Source organism: Chionomys nivalis, chromosome 5 (assembly GCF_950005125.1).
Source record: "Chionomys nivalis chromosome 5, mChiNiv1.1, whole genome shotgun sequence".
NCBI lineage: Eukaryota > Metazoa > Chordata > Mammalia > Rodentia > Cricetidae > Chionomys > Chionomys nivalis.
The window spans coordinates 83,589,672-83,613,761 of record NC_080090.1 but is presented as its reverse complement, the minus strand read 5'-3'; the positions used below and the strand labels follow the sequence as shown (position 1 = coordinate 83,613,761).

Sequence of the window (24,090 nt, the reverse complement as noted above, 5' to 3'; positions counted from 1 at the left end):
AAAATGCATTGCCATTTTTGTCCATGTCCAATGGCAAGGTTGTTTCTGCCTCTCTGCAGAACCACTGGTCTCCGCTCTCTTTGGAAGGTCAAAGTTTACCAGATATCAACTCATCCCTACCAATTAATTAAGGCGGGAAGAAATGGTTCTTTTTTTAAAATTTATTTATATTATTTATTATATTATTTATATATTCTGTCTGTGTGTATGCCTGAAGGCCAGAAGAGGGCGCCAGACCTCTTTACAGATATTTGTGAGCCACCATGTGGTTGCTGGGAATTGAAGTCAGGACCTTTGGAAGAGCAGGCAATGCTCTTAACCACTGAGCCATCTCTCCAGCCCTGAGAAATGGTTCTTAACGAAGACTCAGAGAAAGGGAAGGACAGTCCCCAAGTCCCCACACCTTCTGTTGTACCGCTGTGACGAGAACCTGCTTCCTGGGGGTCTAAACCCAGGTCAGACTTCATCAGATCATGTTTCCACATTGCCTGTGTTTAACTAGAGCTGGGTCTTACCCTGCTTCAGGTACTCACATTGGCAGAAAGCTGAGATGTCAGGGTGGCCACTTTTTCCTGGGATGACTCCAGTTCCCTACGAAGCTTCCGAATTTGCTGTCAAAGGAAGAGAGAGGCAAACTACTGATGGAGGAGGAAGCAGAGGATCCAAGAGGAAAAGGAGTGTGCGGTGGTGTTAACAAGCGGGGACAAAGGCTTTGCACCCTACCTCAGACTGCATCCTCTCCTCAGCCTGAAGAAGTGGGCACAGAAGGAGAGAAAGAGAGAAAAAGCAGGTGATTACTATGGAGGGGCAGAAGCCAAGACCAAAGTCAGGGTGGAGACAGGAAGAAGCATGATTGAGAGATGCAGAGAGATGAATCCCCCGTCCCTGGCCCTGGCTCCTCGTAGGACTGGTTTGGAGCTGCACTCAGGTTTAAATAATAGGTCTCTCTCTGGTGCTTCTCTTTAACCAGCCAAAAGGCTAGAGAATGAGATCGGCTGGTCTGAAAACAAACCTTGACTGTGAGCAACTTGAGGGAGTAAGGAATTGGGGTCAAAACCCACCGAAGAGTCAAAGGGTATCTGAAAGCCAAATGCCCTCTGTGCTTCCCCACAGTTGACATCTGGGTCAACTCTGCACACTACTGGATCTCTAGGCTTGGGAACCCACTCATCTTGGTGCTGGAAACACTTCCCACTTCCCAGGGCAAGGAAAGGGTGCTAGCACAAGGAAATCCTCACTTTTCAAAGGGGGGTGTAGGAGAACACCAGAGTTGCTTGGGAGTTGATGGCAAGGCCAGAAAGAACAGAGAGGACCCAAGGCACTCATCTGAGTGCTCCAAGCGCAAGGTATCTCCCCCTACACTCACTCCCAGGCCCATAGAGTAGAATGCAGGGACAGTAGTTCCCCATCCCCATCCAGCTACCCAACCAGAGCAGGTCTGCGGAATGTGGAATGGTTGGGGAGGGGGCTGAAGGGGAAGGGACTTCAATGGTCTTACTGAGGAGTAGGTGGACGAGGCACTGGAGGCCAGAGACAGCACCGAGCCATGAACTGAAAGGGAAGGAGAGCACAGGTTAGCAGGGGGCTCCAGGGCCCAGAACTTCCTGGGAGGAGCCCTACGGCAGGACTTTGGACTCTGATTCTGGAGGGCATCTGCAGCCAACAGAAAGAACACCACAGGGCAGCCCATTCAGATGCCATCAGCCCACAGCAGGCGCGTATCCGAGGACATGGTCCTGAACAGAGACAGCCTCCCCTTCCAGCTAGGTTCTCGGACAGCCTGGACTTGGTGGTCCCGTGCTCAGCCTGACTGAGGAGCATAGGGGTCCAGAGAGAGGGAAAGGAGATTTTCATGGGTGGTCAGCGGCTGCTCTGCTTAGCCAAGAGAGCAGGTTAAGTTGCAGAAATGGGGGAGTTTCTTGTCAGAGCTGCTCAGAACCAATATTTTGATTCTGTGTCTCCTCTTCCCACCCTTGCAGTGCTAGCCTGTGAGCCTGGGGACCACTCAGGTTAAAAAAAAAAAAAAAAGCAAAGTGGGGAATACTCTGTGATCACTCAACAGAGCCCACTGTAGAACTAACACGCATCTATTAGGAATGCATCCTGAGAATAGTAATGGAGGTCTCATGAACCCCACGGCCTGGTCTTCCATTAACACCCAGATTAGCATCAACAATCAGATGGCCAGCCTGGGAGCTAGTCTTTGGAACATTCTAGAAAGAGGATTGAGATGCCTAGTTGTATGGATTTAAGAGCGACCATTTTGTCCCCGTATCTCTTCTGAGAGACCGTGGGGAAGAAAGGTTACACGTAGAAGCTCTAGTTCTCAGAGCACCAAGGAGTCACAGTCACATTTAACCCTTCCAAACCTCAATTTCCCTTCCCTGGGCCCCAATGGTAGATGCTCCATCCAAAAACCCCAGCGCTAGGTGGTGCCACCCAAGGTTTCTGGGCCCCCAGATCCTTCAAAGTTATGGGAAGACAGAACTGAAATGGCCCGAGTTGATGTCCTGTGAATTATATGTGTGTGTGGTGGTGGTAGTGGTGGTAGTGGAGGTGGAGGTGGGTGAGGGAACCCAGCGGAGCTGGGATGAGTGTGAACCGCGTCAGCATGAAGTCTCACCATCATCCGTGGGGTCTCGGAAGGATCCTGACCGAATCATTCCCTTGGGTCTCTCGGCCAGGGACAGGGTGCTCCCCATTTGGGAGCCGCTGTACAGCTCGAAGGCCGCTTCGTGGGTGGGGATGCTGTTGGAGCGGGTGATTCTTGGCGTGGTGGTCGCAGTGGGACTCACTGGAAGGACAGAGGGAAGGGGGAAGGGAGAGGGAGGGGGAGGCAGGAGAAGAGGCAGGGTCATCAGCTCTCTGGTCCCTTGTGGGGGACGGAGCAGGAGTTATTGAGAGGCAAACGGGAAGAGGGGAGGAGAGGAAGGAGCAGTAAGGGGGCAGTGGGGGTGTGCAAGCAGCTGGAGGTTAGGATTAACCCCTCCTGGGAAGGTTGGGCCCAGATGGAGAAGGACTCCACCGTCTGTATTGAGAATCTTCCCTTAATGCTGCCCGCCTCGGAGCTGTCACTTTTGAAGGTTAGGCTGGGGGCCTGGCAGCTTTCCCGAAACCTTCACATCCCTAGGATGTGCTGATGAAAATGGGATGCTGTTGTTCTCGAAAACACAACTGGAAAGCTGTCTTAGTGGGGACTGAGAATTCAGACCAAGACTCAGATCCAAATGATGAAACAGCACCAGTTACAGAGATGGGGACCAGGCTGTGGGATCCAATGGGCTCGGCCTTAGGAAAGGGCGTGGGGCCCCTGCAGAGCAGGCTCGCTCTAGGTCGCTTTCACTCAGATCTCCAGCTAGACTATGGCCTCTCTGCTCAGCATCCCCTGAAATGAAGGTCAGGCAGTGTGGGTGAAATTGTCAGCGAGGCTATGGAACCCACAGCTGTGGGATCTGCTGACCACAGAGGCCACCCCCACTTTTCCTTGCTAAATTGCTGCCTTTCATGATTCAAATCGTTGTGGAGCTCCGCTCTCTGACCTTTGGCCTCCAAACAGCCATGTGGATGTTTCTCTTGCCGATAAGGACCTGGGAAGAACTCACACCTCTGTCTTACCCTCCTGGACCCCCAAGGTGATTACTGTCCGGGCCGGTCCCTCATTCTACAGCGCGAATAGCCTTTCTTCGTGTTTGGCCCTCAACGGAGATAGAAAACAGGCTGGTCCCACCCTGCATCTGACAAGCCCACAGAAGCCAGATGGCCCTCCCTGAGGCACAAGTGACCTCCAGGCCTAGTTCTCCTCAAACTCCCCACAGCCACGGCACAGGCTTGCTGCAGGTCCTCATCACCAAAGAGATGCTTCCTTTCACACGGCTGAGAGGAGAGATGGATTTAGACAGAAACAGCAAGCAAATGGCAGGTCCATCCCAGCCCTGTCCTATAGAGATTCGAATTACACCAGCCCCTGGCACAGGGTTTCCCAGAACCAGGGCTGGTGAGTGTCTGAGCTGGAACCAGGACGGCCTCCTGAAGCCAGTTTCCCCATGCTGTCTCTGAGTCAGTCCTAAGGCCACTTCCTTCGCTCCCAGTTTTCTCTTCTCCACAGGCTTTGGAGAGGGTGTGGCGCGTCTAAGAGGAGTCTTAGTCAGCCTGCCTTTAGGGCTGGGATGGCCCTGGCTCAGCCAGGGTGGTTGGTGAATCTGGACTTTCTTTTTTGGAGACAGGCCTCATTCTCTGCCATCAACAACCCTTCTCTGCCTGCAGCTCACCAGCCCCACAGGTTGGACTCACCCTGGAGGTGGCTGCTCCTAGTAGTACTTACTGTACATAAAGCACCAGCCTGGAGCTCAGGGCCTTGGTTTATAGATTTCTCATGTGGTCATTCAGACTCGTTGATAGCATCAGGACCCTACAGCTTTTCAGTTTAGGACTTTGGAACACTTCATCTTTAGTGTGGGTTGGTAAACTGAGGCACCACGAAGCAACCCACTACACGTTGAGCCAAGCATGCCTAGCTGTTTTACCCCACTCTGCAGAGTGATCCCTGTTTCATCTCTCACCACAGCGAGTGACCACAGACACTGACCTATGTTGGTAAGCTGGCCCTTGGCACTCAAGGACATGGAGAGGGCAGGGGGGGACGGCAGCTCTGCCTGATCGTCGGATTCGGGAAGTCCGCCGATAGTGTGGGAGTGCCGCCTCTCCTTGGTCTCCTCCTGGGACTGAAGCTGGTACCTGAAGAAGCAGCAGAGGAACTCGGTCTGAGCCACTAAAAAGTGACACAAAAGGCTGAGCCAGGCAAGGGATAGTAACTCAGCATTGTCCAGAACGGATGGATGAGGCCTTAGGACTTCCTCTCCACTCAGGGCTCTATGGCTCCATATGCAGGCTTTCATGTGACCGGCATCCCCATCTAGTTGAGCAATTGGGTGCTATCCTAACAGAGGAGGACCCACACTCCCTGTCCCTTGCCCATGAGAGTGGCATCCACTATTAGTTGTTGAATTGAATCAAGGAAGGCCATAAGGCTATGATAGCATAGGACAGCATAAGTAAGCACACGGTTCTTGTGTGCAAACTCATTTCTCCTTTGACAGCAAAGAAAATCACTTGCTATGAAAGCTAATACATTTGATTGTGAGTTTGCAGAGGGCTATGAGTGGTGTTTTTATAGGACCAGGTACAAATGCCTAAATTTCATTCATGGGGCCTGGGTTAGGTTGGGTTGGGATTTTATTTTATTTTTGGAAGTGAACCTACAGGCCCACTTGCCTCTGGCTCCCAATTTTTTTGTTTATAGGCCAGGAGTCTTGGGTATATGGTAGAAAAACAAAACAGGCCAGGCAGTGGTGGTACATGTGTTTAATCTCAGCACTTGAGAAGCAGAGGTAGGTGGATCTCTGTGAGTTCGAGACCAGCCTGGTATACAAGAGCTAGTTCCAGGACAGCTAGGGTTGTTACTCAGAGAAACCTTGTCTCAAAATACAAACAAACAGACAAAAAATACACATAAGGGTTACCTGAGGCCTTTCTTGGGAAGGGTGTTCCGATCCCGCTGATTGCTGTGGAGAGAGAGGCATGTGAGTTCATCCTGGAAACTAGAGTTTGGGACCACAGGTCTGAGGGGTATAGCCTCTGGAGACAGGACAGCAAACTATGAAAATCTATCTCTATAAACAAACACTAAGATGCTCACAACCAAATTCTTGACTCAGAACTTGGGAAGTGTTTGAAATGTTAAATGCTTTCCTCTTGTGAGGAGTTAAGATGTAGTTAGGCATCTAAGAGGTCATACTAAAGATGGTGAGAACCAGGATGTGACGGGTTAGGACTGACTCTGCACCTGGGAGCCAAAGTGAGATGAGGAAGAGAACTAATGAGACCTCTGAGACGTCATTTAACTGATGGGAACAAAACAAAAACACCCGAACGTTGCAATTCAGGGAGTTAGAAAGGAATTAATTATCTAAAATGGAAATAATTAATTATCTAAATAATAGATTATCTAAATCTAAATTAATTACCTAAAATGACAAAAAAAATTAAATCAGAAATCACAGCTTAGTAATGGATGAACTTGCTAGCGGCCAAATGAGTCTGAGGCAGGCTCAGCTCTGTCTCCACTCCATACCTGTCCAGCTGTCCAGCTCTGGGGCTTCCACTCCAGGGCAGCTCTTCAGTCTCTTCTTCTGATGGGGCAGTTGGGGCAGCAGGCGGCGGAGGAACAGGAGAACTGCTGGGGAAGGCACTGGGCAGGCTCATTGGCATCTGGAGGGACTCCATGCTCCTGTGCAGGCCTGAGAGTTTGGGGTACATGCGGGTCTCCTTTGGGACACTGAAACCACTCATCAGCTCCAGGCCCTGGGAGAAGCTGGCTGAGTTAATATTGAGGATGGGTGCTGGACTGGGGGTGAAGCAAGATGGGAGAGGGCTCCCAGTTGATGAGCTTGTAGCATGCAGATCTGGGACCTTTGAAGCATGGGTGTCGCTGGAAGATGGTAGATCCAAACTGTTGGAGTTGACCTTGTCTAGGTTGGCTAGTGACGGTGGCTTGACAAAGCTTTTGGCTGTGGCCCTGAGAGGAGTGAAGACAAAATAAAATACTCAGAATAACAAATTACAGGGCAACAGGCAATCCTTTTTCAGTTCCCTTCTCTTCTGCCTGCTCACTCAGCTAAAGGTTACTAGGATGCTATTGACAAACCAATCAGAAGGAGAATCCATACCTAACTTACGGCACCTCCAGTCATAAGGAAGACAACACAGGCACATGGGAAATGTTCACACAAACACAGTAAAACCATTCACACAGGTACTAAAGACCGTGTTGACATGGAACAGTAGAAGCAAAGTGAGTTATTAAACACGTGGAAGACATGCCACAGAGGAGAGAGGGAGGACCCACAGGAAGGCCTAGAGACAGCAATGGATAGGCCATGCCACATCTAGTCTAAGGCTGGAGAAACAGAAAAGGAAAATGTTGCCCAGTGTGGGTACCTGAGAGGGGTTGGCGGCAGCTCCGTTAACTTGGAGGCTGGAGGGTGGCTTGCTTGGTTCTTAGGAGTGCTTTCTGGGGAGCCAATGCTCTTCAAGGAGATGTTGTCTGAGTCCAAGGCCACAGCCTTGGCTTTGGCCTTCTCCTTTTCCCGATCTGTCTGATTGACAGGAGCAGGAGCCGGAGTGGTCCGACCACTGGCAACCTTGGAAGGTTCCTTCAGTCTGGAGGGTGTAAGGCCTCCCTGTTTGGTGCTGAGGAGACTGGGGTCAATGCTGCTGCTAACAGGACGAGGTCCACCCCGCCCGCCAGTCACACTCATTGAACTGGATTTGGCTGGCCTGGGCAGGCTGCGATACTGGATGTTGGACCGGGCTCCAGGCGCCAGAAATCCCGGCTCTGCACTGTTGGACACATCTAAACTCGTCTTGCGCCCATTTACTGGTTTGACAGGAATGCCTGAGGACTTCTGGATCTTGCTGAGAGTGGCTGAGCCACCTGTCTGCATGACAGTAGCTGTGCCAGTCGCAGGGGGAGGCTTCTTATAGCCAAAGGATCCTGAAGTAGAGGGGCGAGCGATGCCCGAGGGAGGCTTCTTGGCATCACTCAGGCGGTCCCGGCCAGCATCGGAAGAGGAGCGCTGTAACCCAGTGTTCTTCACTGTGAGCTTGCCCTTGTCTGTAGCTTTGCCTTCAGGCTTGCCTGAAAGGGGGCAGGAAACAGAGGAGGAGTTGCTATCATGAAGTCTTGGTTTTCCAAAACAGGGTTTGTCTGTGTTGTCCTGGCTGTCTTGGAACTCACACTATAGACCACGCTGGCCTTGAACTCATAGAAGTGCTGGGATTAAAGGCATGTGCCACCACTGCCTGGTCTATATAATATCTTAAAAACACTTTTCTTTCCCTCTAGGGGAAAAGGAATCATTGTCCATATATTATAAATGTTTAGAGACCTAAATATGGACAAACAGGTACTGGATAAGCAGATACAATCTCCTGCCAGAGGGACTATGGGAGGAAGTAGATTTTCGTTTAGTTTATTTTTATTGTTTTCTGTGGGATGGTTTATTTTGGTTAAAATGACAGAGATAACCACAAAAATGATCAAGAAGGAAGTGTGTCTAATAATGGTCAAGGAAGGACGAGAAGAAGGGGATGCAATGTATTGATAAGAAAATGTCTAGACACTAAAAGGAAATGTTGATTAAAGCTCAAGGTGACCCCAGGGGTAAACCCTGGGAACAATATATGTAGAAAAGATACCGTCCATTAAAGCGTTTCTGCAAATGTTTGCTATCACTCTATAGGTTTGTGGTCATCGAGGAAAACCACTGAAGAAAGGCCTTCGTCCTTGACCCTTCCTTTACCCCAACTCACCTGCAACTTTGAGGGCACTCTGGGCTGTATGAGTGATGGGAGAGGTGACAGCCACTGGTGGGGTCTTGCCCTTCTTCAGGGACCCCGGATGCCCCAGGCTGATGGGCTTTTTCAGTTCTCCACCCTTGGAAGAGTCATCACAGCTTTCTGGTCGCTCTCTCCGCCACTTTGAGGTCCCAGGTTCCATCTTTAGGCTGCCACTGTCGTACTCCAGTTTTTTGGGCGCCTTCTCCTCTGATTCACTAAACCAGTTCAGCCCACTTTCTGCCAGGGAGCGCTTCTCTGAGTCTGTGCGCAGCTGCTGAGAAAAGGGCAGAGTAAGCCACTTACACAGGGCTGAAGGGCCTTGATTAGCCCATACCGTTAAGTCAGCTAGGGTTTCCTCCACCCCCAGCGCTCCAGGGAGAAGATACATTATCTCTAGGGTACTTTTTTTTTTCTCCAATTGGAAAAGCTCTTCTATGTATCACTCTAGATAGCCGTGAGCACAAAATACAGTCACCGTGGCACCATGCACCACATCTCCACAGACCTTGCCCAGTTTGTTTTGTGGTGCACCGTGACCCGGTGGCCTATGTGTTTGCAACATCACATACCACTATTGTAGAGCTCCTGCGGGAAGCCGTGGGGGTAGTGGGGAGGGAGTTGAGCGAGGAGCTGGCATTGAACTCTTCGGAGCTGAGGTTGTCGGAGGCATCGCTGAGCCCACTGCTGATGGAGCTGCTCTCATCCCAGCTGCAGGACAGGAGGGAGAGAGGTGAGCAGTTAAAACTGAAGTCAGTGCTAGAAACAGCATTTCATGGAGATGATGAATGCTTTTATACTATTCTCCTGAAAGAAGAAAGTTTGGGGTTAGTCCTGGGTCTGCCAATAATTCAAATTGTGACTTAAATGGTCTTGTAACTTGGTGATAATCTTTCATGAACGAAAGAAGCAGTTGGTATTTAGCAAGAGACAATGTTATATTTCCTTAGCTATGTTATACAGACAAGGAGGGTCTGCTGAGATGACTCCACGGGTAAATCACCTGCTGTGCAAACCTGATGACCTGAGTTCAATCATAAAGGCTGAAGGAGAGAACTGATTCCGTAAAGTTGTCCTTCTGACCTCCGCATGTGCAGTGTGGCATGCACACAGCCCTACACACATCATTTACACATAACAGCAATAAATAGCATTAAAAAAGATAAGGCATTTTGAGATCCATCTAATTATGCAAACCAATTCAGATGTAAACAGCCTTTAGTCTTACCATCTTGCAGTTTGTCCAATTTTAGACGTGTTTTCCAGGCATCCCTGTACTTTCTAAAACTTTCTATACCGGGTAAAAGAGGCGAGCAGAGACCTCTCTCTTTTTCTTTTCTTTTTTTTTTTTTTTTTTGCTGTGCTGGCAACTGAATCAAGGTAAGCATTCTACTGCTGAATTACCTCTCCAACCCAGACTTCTCTTTTCTAGAATTTTCCAACCTGCCCCTTTTCATTGCTCTCCTGGAGTCAGGCTCTGCTCCTGAGTAGCTCATTTGCTCTTCTGGTAGAGACCCTAACCCTAGGGTGCTATGGCCAGGCAGAGGTGCCAGAGTCCTGCTGGACAACCATTTAGCGCGCGCGCGCACACACACACACACCAGATGCAAGGTACTGAGGAGGGATGTGTCCGACATCTGTACTTAACCATGTGTGTTTGAAGACCCATGTGTATGCTCAGAATGAGCTTGCTACACCTTGATACTCTTCATAGCTCAGTCCTTGCACCCTTCCTCTGCTCAATTTTTTTTTCAAGACAGGGTTTCCCTGTGCAATGCTGACTGTCCTGGAACTCACTCTGTAGACTGGCCTCAAGTTCAGAGATCCACCTACCTCTGCTTCCTGAGTGTGATTAAAGGTGTGTACCACCACTGCCTGGCCCTCTCTTCAATTTTTAAGTTTAACAAGTTGTAGTTGGGAACTTTATATTTTTATAAGTTTATCTAAATATCCAAACCAAACAGCAACTTCTGCATGTCCACCACTGTTTTGATCTACCTTCATGTGTTGGCACAGGCTTCTGTCGGACCATATTCCCGAGTGTGTTGTTTGTTACCAGGTGAAACCCGGGGCCTCACACATAGGAGGCATATGATCTACCACTGAACTATATCCCCAACTAAGTAACTTTCTTCTTTAATTTTGACACATAGTCTCACTAAGTTGCCCAGGTTAACTCTGAACTCACTATGTAGCCCAGATATCCATCCTCCTGCCTCAGTCTCTTGAGTAGCTGGGATTATAGGCCTGTGCTATCAGGCTTGGCAATAATCACTGTTTTCCAAGCTCAAAATTTGCCTCTTAGGACCTTTCTTCAAAGGTTTCCTGTTTCAAGCCCTTCCTAAAATGATCTTTAGCCTTCGTTTTGGCTTGCGAGTCTCAAATTGAACACAAGGTTCCATAAGCTTGCTACACGTGAGTGTCTGTTTGTGCCTTAGGAATTAACCTCTAAGTAAGATCTGCTCAGAATGGGTTTGTTTGTCATCTTTGCATGTGTACTGAGAGGGCTAGAGACTTTTTGTGCGTGTGAATTTGCCAGTATTTGGAAAATGTTTCTTTTTTGATTTATTTTGAGTTTCAGATCATGGAACAAAAATCAGACATACAAGTCATTTATGAGCTGGCCTGGACTTCAGCTGGCTTCCCTCTAATTCATGTGCTGGGAATAAGAAAGTGGGTGGTTTGGCCATTTGGCTTGGTCGCTCTGGAGTGATTTAGCCAAATACATTGAGAAACAGCAGAGAAAACATGGGGATTATGACACATGGCCGAGTTACTTAGATTTTACTGCTATTAAATATAGCTGTTACTGGGTGACCCCTGTGCTGTATATTAAGTCTCCCTTTCATCCAGGGTTGAGATATCACGCACCCCTTTTTGCAGAAAAAGGATACCGAGGAAAGATCAATGCTGATTTAATGATCCTATCAACTCTTATGGGCCCAGATAAGATCTCTGGCAGGCACACAAACAAACCACTCACAGCGTGTTCTCTTAGGTCAGAGACAGAGGAAGCCCGGAGTACTGAACCTTTCATCTGAGATTAATTATTGGTAATCAAGGGCCTGCAGCAGGCGGCTCTTTGTGGACAGGGCTCGCACAAATGGAAGACCAGGGATCCAGGATTCCTTTACTGGCCATTATGACAAGACCGACGCCAAATGGCGGCACGGAGGTTCCTTTTCCTTCTTTAAGAATTCATTTATTTTCTTTGTTTATTTGATGTGTGTGGGTGTTTTGTCTGCATGTCTGCGTGGTACATGCATGCCTGGTGCCCACAGAATCCGGAAGAGGGGTTCGGATCTCTTGAGACTGAAGTTACAGATGGCTGTGAGCTGCCATGTGGGTGCCGGGAATGGACTCTGGGTTCTCTGGAAGAGCCGCCAGTGCTCTTAACCTTTGAGCCATTTCTCCAGCCCCAAACATTTATTTCCTAGGAGAGAGTTCAGGCCCTGCTTCCTCAAAGCCATTCCTGCTGAGCTCTTGGCTACAATGAAACATAAAAACCTAAAGCTAGGGAAGACTAGCTGCGGGTTAAAAATTTTCCCAGCAAATTTGCAGGTTGTGCAAAAGAATCTTCTTCTGTCGTTACCTAAGGCTTAAACATCTCTATTGGGGGTGTTCCACTGGAGGGAGCATATTTCTTGTTTAAAAAATCAGAAAAGTAATATGCTATGGTGCAGAGTCAAATACTACATAAAAAGAAGTGAAAAGGGGGAAAAAGTCTATTTTCACGTTCAAGGTAACTTCTCTTAACTGTTTTGTGTGTGTTTACTTATATCTCCTGGCCACCTCTGACCCCTGCCAGGCCACATCCACACCTACAGACTTGCTACTTAAGCTGGGGCTTCTCAGCCGTGTTTTGCTTTACTGAGCTGTCTTGATGACAGCTCTTCCACCAGGCTCCTAGGAAGCACTGTTTGTGCTGCGCTGCTTCTGCAGGCTGGCAGGTCCCTGCCTGGAAAGCCTCCCGGCCTCTGCCTTCCATCTTGCCTTAGGAGGGCGGGGCTTCCAGATCCGAGCCGCCCCCATGTTTGCCTTTTTGCCAGTTCTGGGACCTAACTCAAGTCTTCAGACTTTTGCTGAAAGTGCTTTTACCCACTAAGCTATCTCGACAGTTCTTTTCTACATCCTTTCTCCTTGAGACAGTCTCACTCGCTGTGCAGCTGAGGACGACCTCAAACTCTTGATTCTCCTGTCTCTACCTCCTACGTTTTACCTTTGATAATTTTTCTCTTTATTTTTCAGTTCTCTTCTAAAATGTCTTTTATACAAATAATGTATTTTTAGGCAGACACTCTTGAGTTTCCCTCCCTCTCTCTCTTTCTCTGGTTTTCCGAGACAAGGTTTCTCTATATAACAGTCCTGGCTGTCCTGGAACTCTCTCTGTAGACCAGGCAGGCTTCACCTGCCTCTGCCTTCCGAGTGCAGGGATTAAAGGTGTGTGCTACCACTGCCCAGCCTCTTGAGTTTCTTAAGCTTTTCGTAGCTACTTTGTCTGAAAAAAGCCATAAATTTATTCTCTCCTAGACTTTTAATTTCTGTTACAATATTTTTAACTCTAAGTGTTCTTTTTAAAACAATACATCTTTCTTTCTTTTATAGCTTCCCTCGGCTCTCACAAACATTCTGAGAGCCCACTCACTCATTTGGAAGGGAGGTTTACAATCTTTTCTCACAGACTTTTGTTCCACAGTACTTTGTTCTATTTGCACTGGTCAGCTCTGGCTACAGAGTGAGACTATCTCGGGTGTGAGCAGGGGTGGAGGTGAGGGAGGAGGACTAGCACTAGAGAGATGAGTGATCTAATCAGAGCTATAACTGATAGGACCAGTGATGTAACCAGAGATATAACTGGTAAGACAGTGATCTAACCAGAGATATAACTGATAGGATCTCCTCTTTTTTTTTTTTTTTTTGGATTTTCGAGACAGGGTTTCTTCGTAGCTTTTGGTTCCTGTCCTGGAACTAGCTCTTCTAGACCAGGCTGGCCTCGAACTCACAGAGATCCGCCTGCCTCTGCCTCCCGAGTGCTGGGATTACAGGCGTGCGCCACCACCGCCCGGCTATTTTAGACTTTCTTATGTGTTAATGATGTGTGGCTGCTTCTGCATAAGAGAAGGATACTAGCTGTCTTAGAACACAGTAGGACTTGCCATCTGTGGCTTTAGGAAAGTAGGTAGGACTGCACTGAGTCACTAAAGCGCTTTTCTCTTGGGTTGATCAGATTTTCTAAAGACGAATCTTCCAAACTCTAGCTTGAGGGTCAAAGTCCAGGGTTTTGAAAACTGAGTTGGAGAAGCAGTGTGGAGGTTTCAACATTCAATATGCAAAGTTTCATTAGTCTCTACTGGCTTTGGTTCAAACGCTGTGCTGACCTGTGCTAGGAATCTAGGAGAGCCCACACTTCAGAGACTCCTGTTTTCCCTATCCAGAGCTGTCTGCTGCTGATGGGAAAAGGCCACTGGAGGAGAGGCCAGGAGAGTCCGTGTGGTCTTTGCAGTTTTAACCAGTCCTCCTGTTTCATTTTACTGCCAGCTCCATAAAGGTGGCGAATGCTGTCACTTGCTAGACTTCTGAGAGCTCTGGAGCACAAACAGCATCCCTGCCAGCCCCCACTGCTGGGTTAGGGTTCAGCTCCACGGCTCAGCACCACTGCCAGTCCTCACTGCTGGGTTGGGGTTCAGCCCCAAGGCTCAGCACCACTGCCAGTCCCCACTGCTGGGTTGGGGTTCAGCCCCAAGGCTCAGCACCACTGCCAGTCCTCACTGCTGGGTTGGGGTTCAGCCCCAAGGCTCAGCATCACTGCCAGTCCTCACTGCTGGGTTGGGGTTCGGCCCCAAGGCTCAGCACCACTGCCAGTGCTCACTGCTGGGTTGGGGATCAGCTCCAAGGCTCACAGTCCAGTTCCCACTGGCTACTCTCATTTCCAGCCCGGCCACTGTCCTCACTATGAGCTCTTCTTCTCTTTACATAGGGTCTTTTTCCATATTTATTTATTCATGTGTGTGTTGGGGAGACATGTGCTGCAAACCACAGCTCACGTGTGGAAGTCAAAGGACATCTTGTGGCATTGTTTTATTTCTTCTATCATGTGGGTTCCAGGGACTGAACTCAGGTTGTGAGGCTCCTTTTCCTGCTGAGCCATCTAGCCAGCCCTAGCCAGGGTCCTGATGTGTAGTCCCCACTAGCCTTTGACTTGTTATGGTCCCCTTAGCCTACTCAGTGCTGGCATTATGACAGGCACACGCCTCTTCTCTTATTCTTTGTATTAATAATTTTATGACTTAAGAACAAAGTCTTTATTGTCATTTTGCTCTTGTGGTTGTTGTGAAACATATCAAATGCAAATCAGCAGCAAAATACCCAGATGTCATTTCACAGAGCTTGTTTTGAGGGAGTAGGGATATAGTATACCCTGGTGGACAGCCTTTGAGTCACTGAAGAGAGGACAGATTTAAATTTCATAATCCAATCAGACAGGAACAGAAAGAACCATCCAGAAGATTTTTTTTCCAATTAAGCGCTATAGGAGAAAGTGGATGGATGGTCACTGTCCGTCCTGAAGCATAAGGCTGCTTAAGGAGGAAGAACAGAGAATTTGCATAGTTTATTAGCTAATGACTCGGTAAATAGCAGCCATTCAAGAGAGCCGGGAGGAGAAAGGCCACGGACATTTGGCCCCCTAAAAATAGAGAGGAGCGCAGAGCTCAGATAGTGGAGTTACTGCATCTGTTGTTCGGCATGCAGAATCCCCGTGCTCACGCAAGGCTCCAGCTTGCTGTCCCCCTCCTATTTCTCTCTGTATTTTTCAGTCAAAGGAGGAACTCTCTGCCCTTCTTCATGGCCAGTACTGAATGCTCTTTGGTTTTCCTAGTTCTCCTTTCTTCATGGCCAGTACTGAATGCTCTTTGGTTCTTCCTAGTTCTCATTTCTTTTGTTTCTCAAGCAGATCTCAAGTGGAGTCAAGAGAGCTAGGTAGCATCAAGCTAGACTTTAAAAGCCGCCAGGACATAAAAACAACAGAGAGACTTTATTATTTTATAATCTAATCTTTTCATAAATCCAAACATCCGCCACCTCCAGGCGGCTGATGTAGAGGAGTAGTGTAATATTCTGATTCTGGGAGAGCTGCTGAAAGATCACAACACTTTATCACTTTCGTCTACTCTCAGAATAGAAGAGGAAATGAGTCTGAATAGTCACGTGACACAGGGCAATGAAAAATGAAGAGCTTGTCTGGGGGTGGAAATTTCTAGAGTGCTGGAACACGTTCTGAGAGGCAGAGTTTTCTCTATCGGATACTTATTTTCCCATTTGCAGTTATCTCCCAATTCTTCTTCTAAAAGGAACATTCCTTACCTCCCTTCCACTAAAACCAACAGACCCCCTTTTCCCATCGCCTTACCAAATACGTCAGTGCCTCTTACGGTCTCATTAAAACAACCAACAACAAACCAACCAACCAAACACACCTTAGGCTGTTGACCTCTTGCTCTCACGTCTGTCTCTCCCTGACCTTTCCCCTGCTTTGATTTGTTTCAGAGCTCCATCCTCTTTCTCAAATCAGTGGAAGGCTTCCCACTGGTCCGGCTACCAATCCTCCCTTTCACAAATGCCACATTTTACCAGAAGCCTGATCACCCTGGCACGCAGCACTTAGCAAGACCTTCGTTAGCTCCTCCCCACTAATATGGTAAAACCAAAACTCCACAGCTCATTGATCAGTTTATCCCTGAGTCATTATGAACACAGTATCTGATTACAAGCACAGAAATCAGATTCAGACTGACTAAGGAGTCTGAAGATCTACTGATTTGTCTTGTGCTAAATTCTACTTCATATGGGAAGGCATTTTGAGCTCCTGTTATTTATAGACATAGGGACAGCTGCTATGGGCACTCAAAAATGAGTGGCTGTCCAGAATGAGCTTATAGAATAAGATATAAGTGAAATAAATACCATAATGTATGAGCCACTTTTCCTGGGTAAGTCTAGCTACCATCCCTCAGCAAAGAAGCCTCTCTTTACAGCAAATGGAGGCCATCACAGAAAACCACAACCAGACACAATGCAGAGATCAACAGATCACAGGGAGCCCAGCCTCAATAGATACATCTACATCACAGCTCTTGCATTGATGACTCAAGGACGATTTAGGGGGGGGGGACTGTAAGAGCCAGAATACCAGGAAGTCTGCGGTGAAATAGCCTCTCCTGTATTAACAAGGCTATGGCAATATCAACAGACACACAAATAGCACTTAGGGGCAGAGGCAGGTGGATCTCAGTGAGTTTGAGGCCAGTCTGGTCTACATAGTGAGTTCCAGGACAGGCAGGGCCACATAGAGACCCTGTTTCCACACACACACACACACACACACACACACACACACACACGCTTAAATTTTTTGTAAATAAATAAATGCAATTACAGCTCTAAGGATAATGCACATAGGGAAACAGAGAGGACAAGAGAGATTCGCTTGTGATTTCTACCAGAAAACTAGAACTGTGATTTTTGCCAAGTTAAACAGACATAACGTCCTGTTGCCCCATTATCTCACTTGATCTCTGGAGACATGAGCTTGCAAGGGAATCTGGCTGTCTTCACTGTGTGATGATGTGGGTACTAATGAAGATTCTGGAGTCAGGGCATTGTCCCAGGGCTTTCCCATCAGTGGACACAGGCCTGTCCACCTCACATGGACATCTGGCCTTTCGTCAAGGCTAAGACCAAATGCTACATCTTCCACAGGCTTCCCACTGGTCCTCCTCGCCAGGAGACATCTCGCCCTCTTTCTCCTGATTTCTCTCTTCCTCTATGAGAGCACTTTCCCTAGAGATGAGTCTGTATCTCTCTTCACTGGAATAAATTTCTCAATCCATCTTTGCTTATATAGTATCTTGAAATAACAGGCACTTAGCTCAGGGACTTGAATTCCTGGCTTTTAAAAAAGTAGGGACGCGAAAACCTCAAGGAAGTGGCAATGACTTTGGGACTGCTAGGAACATGACTGGAAATTTGTTTCTAAATAATCCTTGCTCTGCGTATGTGGAGGGGGGAGGGGAGCACAGGTTATGAACATTGTCTTAGAAGTTCCAATTAACTGTTAAAATTCATTATCTTTTCTAGAACATAACTAACCTTTACTAGAACCCTAAACATATTTATAAAGAATACATTATACCTCTCATTGGCTAATTCTGATATCTTATCATCTGCACGTCTGCTTCTACTGACTATGTTCCTCCTTAGCCATTTTTTCTGCTTCTTTTTGAATCTTGTTTGGTTTTGTTTTTAAGGATGTCAGAAATATCTGAGAAAGGGCCACAGTTGTATGGTTTAGAATGGGGTCCATCTACTCCATAGAACAGCTGGGCCTGGGCCTTGCTGCAGATTTACTCAGTCTCCAAGGCAGGAGCAAGACAGTCCTTGCAGCAGGACTTTGCTCTGAGCACAGAGAGACTCCAGAGTGCTCTCTCTGTGCCAGACAGCCCAGCCAGTAGCCACCGGTTACCAGCTTTCTGTCCCACGGAGTTCTGCTGCTGGTGGACCCTTTCTATACACGCAGTGAAGGGTCCTGGTGTTTGGAGCGCATTTTTACCCTCCTGTCCTGCTCTCAGACTTCACCGACTCTGTGCTATGTACGCCACCAAGGCCCTGTGTATGAGGGTGTGTGCTGGGTGTTTCTCAGCTCTCTGCCCTGCCTTCAGGCTTCAGCTCACTGCGGCATTGTACTTAGGGAAGGCCTCCTAAGAGACAATGAGGAGTGGGTACCCATGTTCTGTGACTAGGGCTTCTACAGCTAGCCCATAGGTAACTTTTAATTTGTATGGAATCCAGCTACTCCCTTTTTATCCCCATCCAAGGTGGATTTGTGTTCCCTGCTACCATACTAGGATAAAACAGCCATGCATTCCTCCCTCCTGGAACATAGTTCAGTTAGAATACTTGGCCAGGAAATGGTCCAGTGGGGAAAAGCACTGCCTAGGTAAGCCTGGAGACCCGAGCTCAATCCCCCAAACCCATGTACCACAATGTGGATGTGGCGGCATCCATCTGGAATCCCAGAACACTTAAGGCAAGATGGGGGTAAACACAGGAGATTCACAGGAAGTATGTGGACCAGCTAGCTTGGGGTAGTTCTCAACGCAGAAACAATGGTGGATGGTGAGAGTTACCTCCTCCAAAGCTGTGACTCAGTGCGCTCCATCCCTCCTCGCCTTCCTGTCTCTCTCATATGCACACTCACGCAAAATAAATAAGTGAAAAGGTCTTTCTGTGTTACGATGTTTACTCCTTACCCAGCCTATTCCTGTTAGGTACCAGTGCCATGTATTGTGACACTCTATCGTCCTTTTTACTAAAGGATGCCCTCGGAATAAATAAAGCCTTCATCTAGGCTGCAATAATGGAAACTTCTTACCCTTCTTGTTTTTCTGCCCACTTCCTAGCACTGATACCACAGTCTCAGGAACACTCCGGTGCACCCCATCTCTGCTGTAGGCTGAAAAGGAGGACTGTGAGGAGGCCAGCTCAATGGGACACTGCTCTGTTTGTGTCTGTGCAGACACGTGGTGATACATGGGGCAGGGAGCTCTCCTCCCTTCTGGGGAAAACACTAACATTCACATAACTCTTGGCTAGGACCGGTCACCCCTCCCAGACTTCTCTCATACTGTCTGTTACCCGCACTGTGGTCCCAACTAAACCATGAAACTAGAATGGCCAAGGAGGCCTTCGGGCCAAGGGTGTGGCCTCACTAACTAAAGGGTGGACTAGCTTGTGAATGCACAGGAAAAATTATTGCTTCTGTGTCACAGAGAGGTTCTCAGAAGCCACACTTGAACACTGAGCTGGTTCTTCTGCCCAGAATCTTTATGCCTGGGGGATCGCTAACCAACTCTCTCGGACGGCTGCTTAATGGATAAGAGCTGTGCATATGGAACCTTACTTTCTTCTCTGATGGTAGAGAAACAGCGATAGTACCGTATGTTGGTTTAAACATGCCCCCTTTTTGTTTTCTTCTTTGGAATTATCCTCAGGAAGACTTTATAGACTTGGAAGTGTATCATGATATGTCCAAGAGATACTCTGAACTTCCTGCTTTCCCATCTAGGACAGAGAGAAACTGCCACTGCCGTCTGAACTGTGATCAGGCTCAAGACAGCTGGAAGCTGTCTCACCTCACAAATGTGCCCAACTTCAGAGAAGCAAACCACCCGACCGGCCATGAAAAGCCAGAGCCAAAGTCAGAAGGCTTCTGGGTCTCCACCACGTGACCAACAAGGTAGCACTGTACTCTATCCAATGCACGCGTGGGGCAGAAGGGTGAAAGATCACACAGCAGCCGCAAACCTCCAAGCTTTCACATTTGCTGGGTGGACGGATGGTCACCCGGGTTACAGTTAAGTAGGCAACAATGACAAAGGGAATTAGAACTGCAGACTAAAAGCATCCTCTAGTCAGACGAGCAGACGGCAAATGTAAGAAGCCTGGCTCTAGATACCTCCAAGGGCCAGAGAGTCCATGGACCAGCAAGGAAGCATCACTTTCACATGCATGTTTTGTATACAGCTGTCATGGGATGGTTGCAGAGTGAGGGGGCTATCTCATCACATCAGCTCCTAAAATCCAAATTATTCTTAATACTTTGGAACTAGAAGGAGTTTATAAAGCTCTATGTGGTCTAAATTAAATACTTAGACTGAAAATTGATTTGCTCTCTCAAGGAGGCTGACCTTACTGGCTAGAAATGAGGCTGACATCTATGATTATGTCTATGGGTTACAATATACTCACATTCTCTGGTCTGGAAATTTGCTATAACTTTCTTGTAAAAGTACATCAGATTAGAATTAAGATACAGATTTCTTTTTGCTACTTCAAGAATACTCTTGCTGATGGGCTAGGGGTAAAGGTGGGTGTGGCTCGGTTGGCAAAATGCTCGCCTTACAAGCACAAGGACCTGAGTTCAGTCCCCAGACCCTATGTAAAATGCCAGGCATGGTGGCATTCTTGCAGTCCTGGTACTGGAGAAGTAGAGAGGAGGATCCCCGAATTTAGCAGGCCAGCAAGTCTATCCTAATTGGTGAGCTCCAGGCCACTGAGAGACTGTCTCAAAGGAGGCAGACACTCTGACTTGTCATCCTGCTCCATATCTCCACACACAGGTATACACACATTAAAAACATGATTGGTTTGTCTTCTCCAGGAGGCTAACCGAGCTGCCTGTGATCTTTGCACTCAGGAAGTTCAAGTGACAGTCTTAAAATGTCACAGACAAACAGAAAAAGAGAAAGTATTTTTTTCCTTAAAAGTATTTCGGGGCCGGGCGATGGTGGCACACGTCTTTAATCCCAGCACTCGGGAGGCAGAGGCAGGCGGATCTCTGTGAGTTCGAGACCAGCCTGGTCTACATGAGCTAGTTCCAGGACAGGCTCCAAAGCCACAGAGAAACCCTGTCTCAAAAAACCAAAAAAAAGAGCCGGGCGGTGGTGGCGCACGCCTTTAATCCCAGCACTTGGGAGGCAGAGGCAGGCGGATCTCTGTGAGTTCGAGACCAGCCTGGTCTACAAGAGCTAGTGCCAGGACAGGCTCCAAAACCACAGAGAAACCCTGTCTCGAAAAACCAAAAAAAAAAAAAAAAAAAAAAAAAAAAAAAAAAACCAAAAAAAAAAAAAAAAAAAGTATTTTGAATTGGGAGCTGGCAAGATAGCTTGGCAGGCCAAGACTGATGACCCAAGTTTGATTGCTGGACCCACATGGTGGAAGTGAATGATTTACTCCCACACACTGTCCTGTCCTCGGATCTCCATATATGTGCTTACATACAAATAAATAAACCTGTTCTATAATCCATGATGGCTGATACTGACAACTGACAAGCTCTAGAATTACCTAGGAGACAAACCTATGGGATGACAAAGGGTTATTGGGATTAAAGCAGATGGGCCCAGCTACCTCAAAGTTCCTCAAGCTGTGAACCAGAACAACCCTCCTTCCCTACTATGTCAGGTGTTAATGTCACAGCAATAATCCTAGTACTCAGGAAGCAAAGACAGGAGGACTGTGGGGAATTCCAGTCCAGTCTGGGCTGCAGAGTCAGACCCTGTCGCGAAAAAATTAGAAGAACTGGCCGGAGAGATGGCTCAGTGGTGAAAAACACTGGCCAGTCTTCTGAGAACCCAGGTTCGATTCCCAGCACCCAGATGGCAGCTCACAACTGTCTGTAAGTCCAGTTCTAGGGGATCTGATGCCTTCTTTGGGCCTCTGTGCACACTGCATACATACAGGCATAACACCCATATGCTTAAAAATAAAAGTAAACATAAATAAAAGTAAATCATTAAAAAAATAGAAGAATGAAAAAGAACTTGCCATGAATAGATGGATGAGATAGTCCAAACCATATAAAACTGATAGTCTTGTAAGTAAAAATAACTTAACCGTAAATGTTTATCTTCGTGTCTGGTCTTCTTGTCAGTACTTATTTGCCTTACAAGTCTGGGGTAAGTTATAAACGCCTGTTAGAAAGAGGCAAAGTTATGCGATCTCAAACGAAGGGCAGAAATAACTCTTTGTCTCAGGCTAAGCCTAAATTGACGCATTTGAACCAGGGAATGTGTTTGGGACTCTTAATTCAACCAATCTAAGATTGCAGAGATCCCACTCTCCATTAGTCTTCTGTACTTTCTTCTGGGAGGTGAGAGTCAATGCTTCCCCAAGGGTGACTCAGAGTCCCTGGGATATGGGTCGCTACAGCAAACAGCCTCCCTCGTTCATTCTCGTTCAGGCTCCCTCCCACTTCGGTTTGTTTTGGCTCCAGGTTTAAGAGTGTACAATCTATCATGGTGACTGGGTCCTGTCCACGGCAATGGGAGTTGGCTGCAAAGCTTGTTGAATTGTCTGAAATATTCTTTTTTTAAGTACAGCAGTGATCTAGTACATTGTAGTCAGAGAGTACCTGGAATGTGTCAAGTTCAAGTCCAGAATGCAGCAAGAGTTTCAAAGACTTAGTAGGAAAAAAAGAATGGGGAAGAATTTGATTAATAATTTTTATATAAACTCTATTTTAAAACAATATTTTAGATGTATTGGGTTAAACAACATATAATTGATTTCCCCTGCTTTACTTTTAAAAACTGTTTCTACCAGAAAGTTTAAAATTGCATAGAGGGCTTGCATTTCGTTTGTACTGGAAAGCTCTGTCCTAAATAGGAAGCGGTTGGGCGATGCAGTCCATGTCAGTTTTGAGAAGCTGGAGTCCATTAAACTGTTGTAGTGGTCGCCATGATGTAAAAAGGCTACAAGACATGGCTGAACTTTGTCCTTCTCATGGCTCCAAATGCAGCAGAACTGTTAGTGAACACATAAGGTAGCAGCCACAGGCTTCAGAGAGTATTCAAGAGGTTTAAAGAGTGTTTTTTTTTTTTTTTAAAAAAAAAAAGACAACAGAGTCGGGCTTTGTGGCACACACCTTTGAGCCCAGCATTGGAGAGCCAGAGGCAGGCAGATCTCTGAGTTTGAGATCAGTGAGTTCCAGGACAGCTAGCACAGAGAAACTTTTGAGTTTGAAAAACAAAAGCAAAACAAAACAAAAAAACAAAGAAAGACAACGGGATTGTGAGTGGCAGCACGTGCTGGTCATCCCAGCACCCTGGTTAAGGCAGGGGACAACAAGATCTGGGGCCAGCCTGTGTTACTTAGGCTCTGTCTAAAAAAGAAGAAAGGGGGGTTGTGGTGGAAGAATTAAAGAATTAGAATGAAATTGGGCAGCTTTGTGGTGCTCAGCTTTGAAAATGTACCAAGACCATCTACAGAAATTCTCCAAGTCAGTTATCTCCCTTGCTTCTCACCCCCATGTGGACTCCGAGGCCTCCAAGAGCAGGGGGGAGTGGAGTGTCTGCTCTGTTACATGTCTGTGGTTTGGCAGGGACTGCAGCAAGCCAGTCTAATGTGGCCAACAAAGCCAGACAATGGGAGGAAAGGATGGGTTGCACCGTGAGAGTAAGGGAGACTGGGTGAAACACAAAGACGCCAACACATTTTTTTTTTTTTTGAGCTGAGAGTTCCATCAAGTTTTAAGCAAAGGTAAATATCATCATGCAAAATACAGAAACTCTGAAGGACAAGGTATAGGAACGCAGAGGATGATGACACAGGAGAAAACCAGTGGTTTCAGTAAGTAAAGACACTTCCTGTCTTAAGGATGTTATCACTGCTGTAACAAAATGTCCTGACTAAAGCAGAGAAGGGTTCATTTTGCTTTGGAGTTCCTGGGGGATACAGTCCATTCTGGATGGCTGGCCTGGCAGAAGTGCAGGAAGCTGGCTGGTCACATTGTATCCTCACTCAGGAAGCAGAGCGAGAAGAGGGAGGTGGAGCCAGGTCCTAAGGCCTAACCAACCATCTGAGGTAATACTCTTTCTCCAGCGAGGCTCCCTCCCTAAAGATTCCACAGCCCTTCCCAAACAGCACCACCAGCTAGGGACACCACCAGCTAGGGACACCACCAGCTAGGGACACCACCAGCTAGGGACACGCCACATTCAGGCCTCAGGACTTCCTTCAATCCAGTCTGAATACCAGAACTGTGTGATTATTTTATCTCAGCTCTTACAGTGTTGAGCCTTAATTCTGAATTAAACACCCAGCTGAAGGGAAAGTCAAGACAAATACTGCGCCCCTCCC

The 24,090-nt window shown here is 47.4% G+C and overlaps 1 protein-coding gene across 9 annotated transcripts in view; it reads right to left on the bottom strand.

Moving 5' to 3' along the window:
* The window catches only part of Nav1 (neuron navigator 1), a 251,746-nt gene that overhangs the window by 28,295 nt on the left and 199,361 nt on the right, over positions 1-24,090 (bottom strand). For 3 of the 9 annotated variants that reach the window (XM_057769893.1, XM_057769886.1, XM_057769894.1), the window contains 10 exons: positions 8,967-9,105; positions 8,371-8,671; positions 6,997-7,696; positions 6,131-6,574; positions 5,520-5,561; positions 4,586-4,734; positions 2,624-2,794; positions 1,499-1,551; positions 724-747; positions 534-611 (listed from right to left, as the gene is read on the bottom strand). In XM_057769893.1, coding sequence (XP_057625876.1) covers positions 534-611; positions 724-747; positions 1,499-1,551; positions 2,624-2,794; positions 4,586-4,734; positions 5,520-5,561; positions 6,131-6,574; positions 6,997-7,696; positions 8,371-8,671; positions 8,967-9,105 — 2,101 coding nt within the window. The remainder of the gene's footprint in view (positions 1-533; positions 612-723; positions 748-1,498; positions 1,552-2,623; positions 2,795-4,585; positions 4,735-5,519; positions 5,562-6,130; positions 6,575-6,996; positions 7,697-8,370; positions 8,672-8,966; positions 9,106-24,090) is intronic. The other 6 variants (XM_057769887.1, XM_057769888.1, XM_057769890.1 and 3 more) reach the window with 6 other exon arrangements.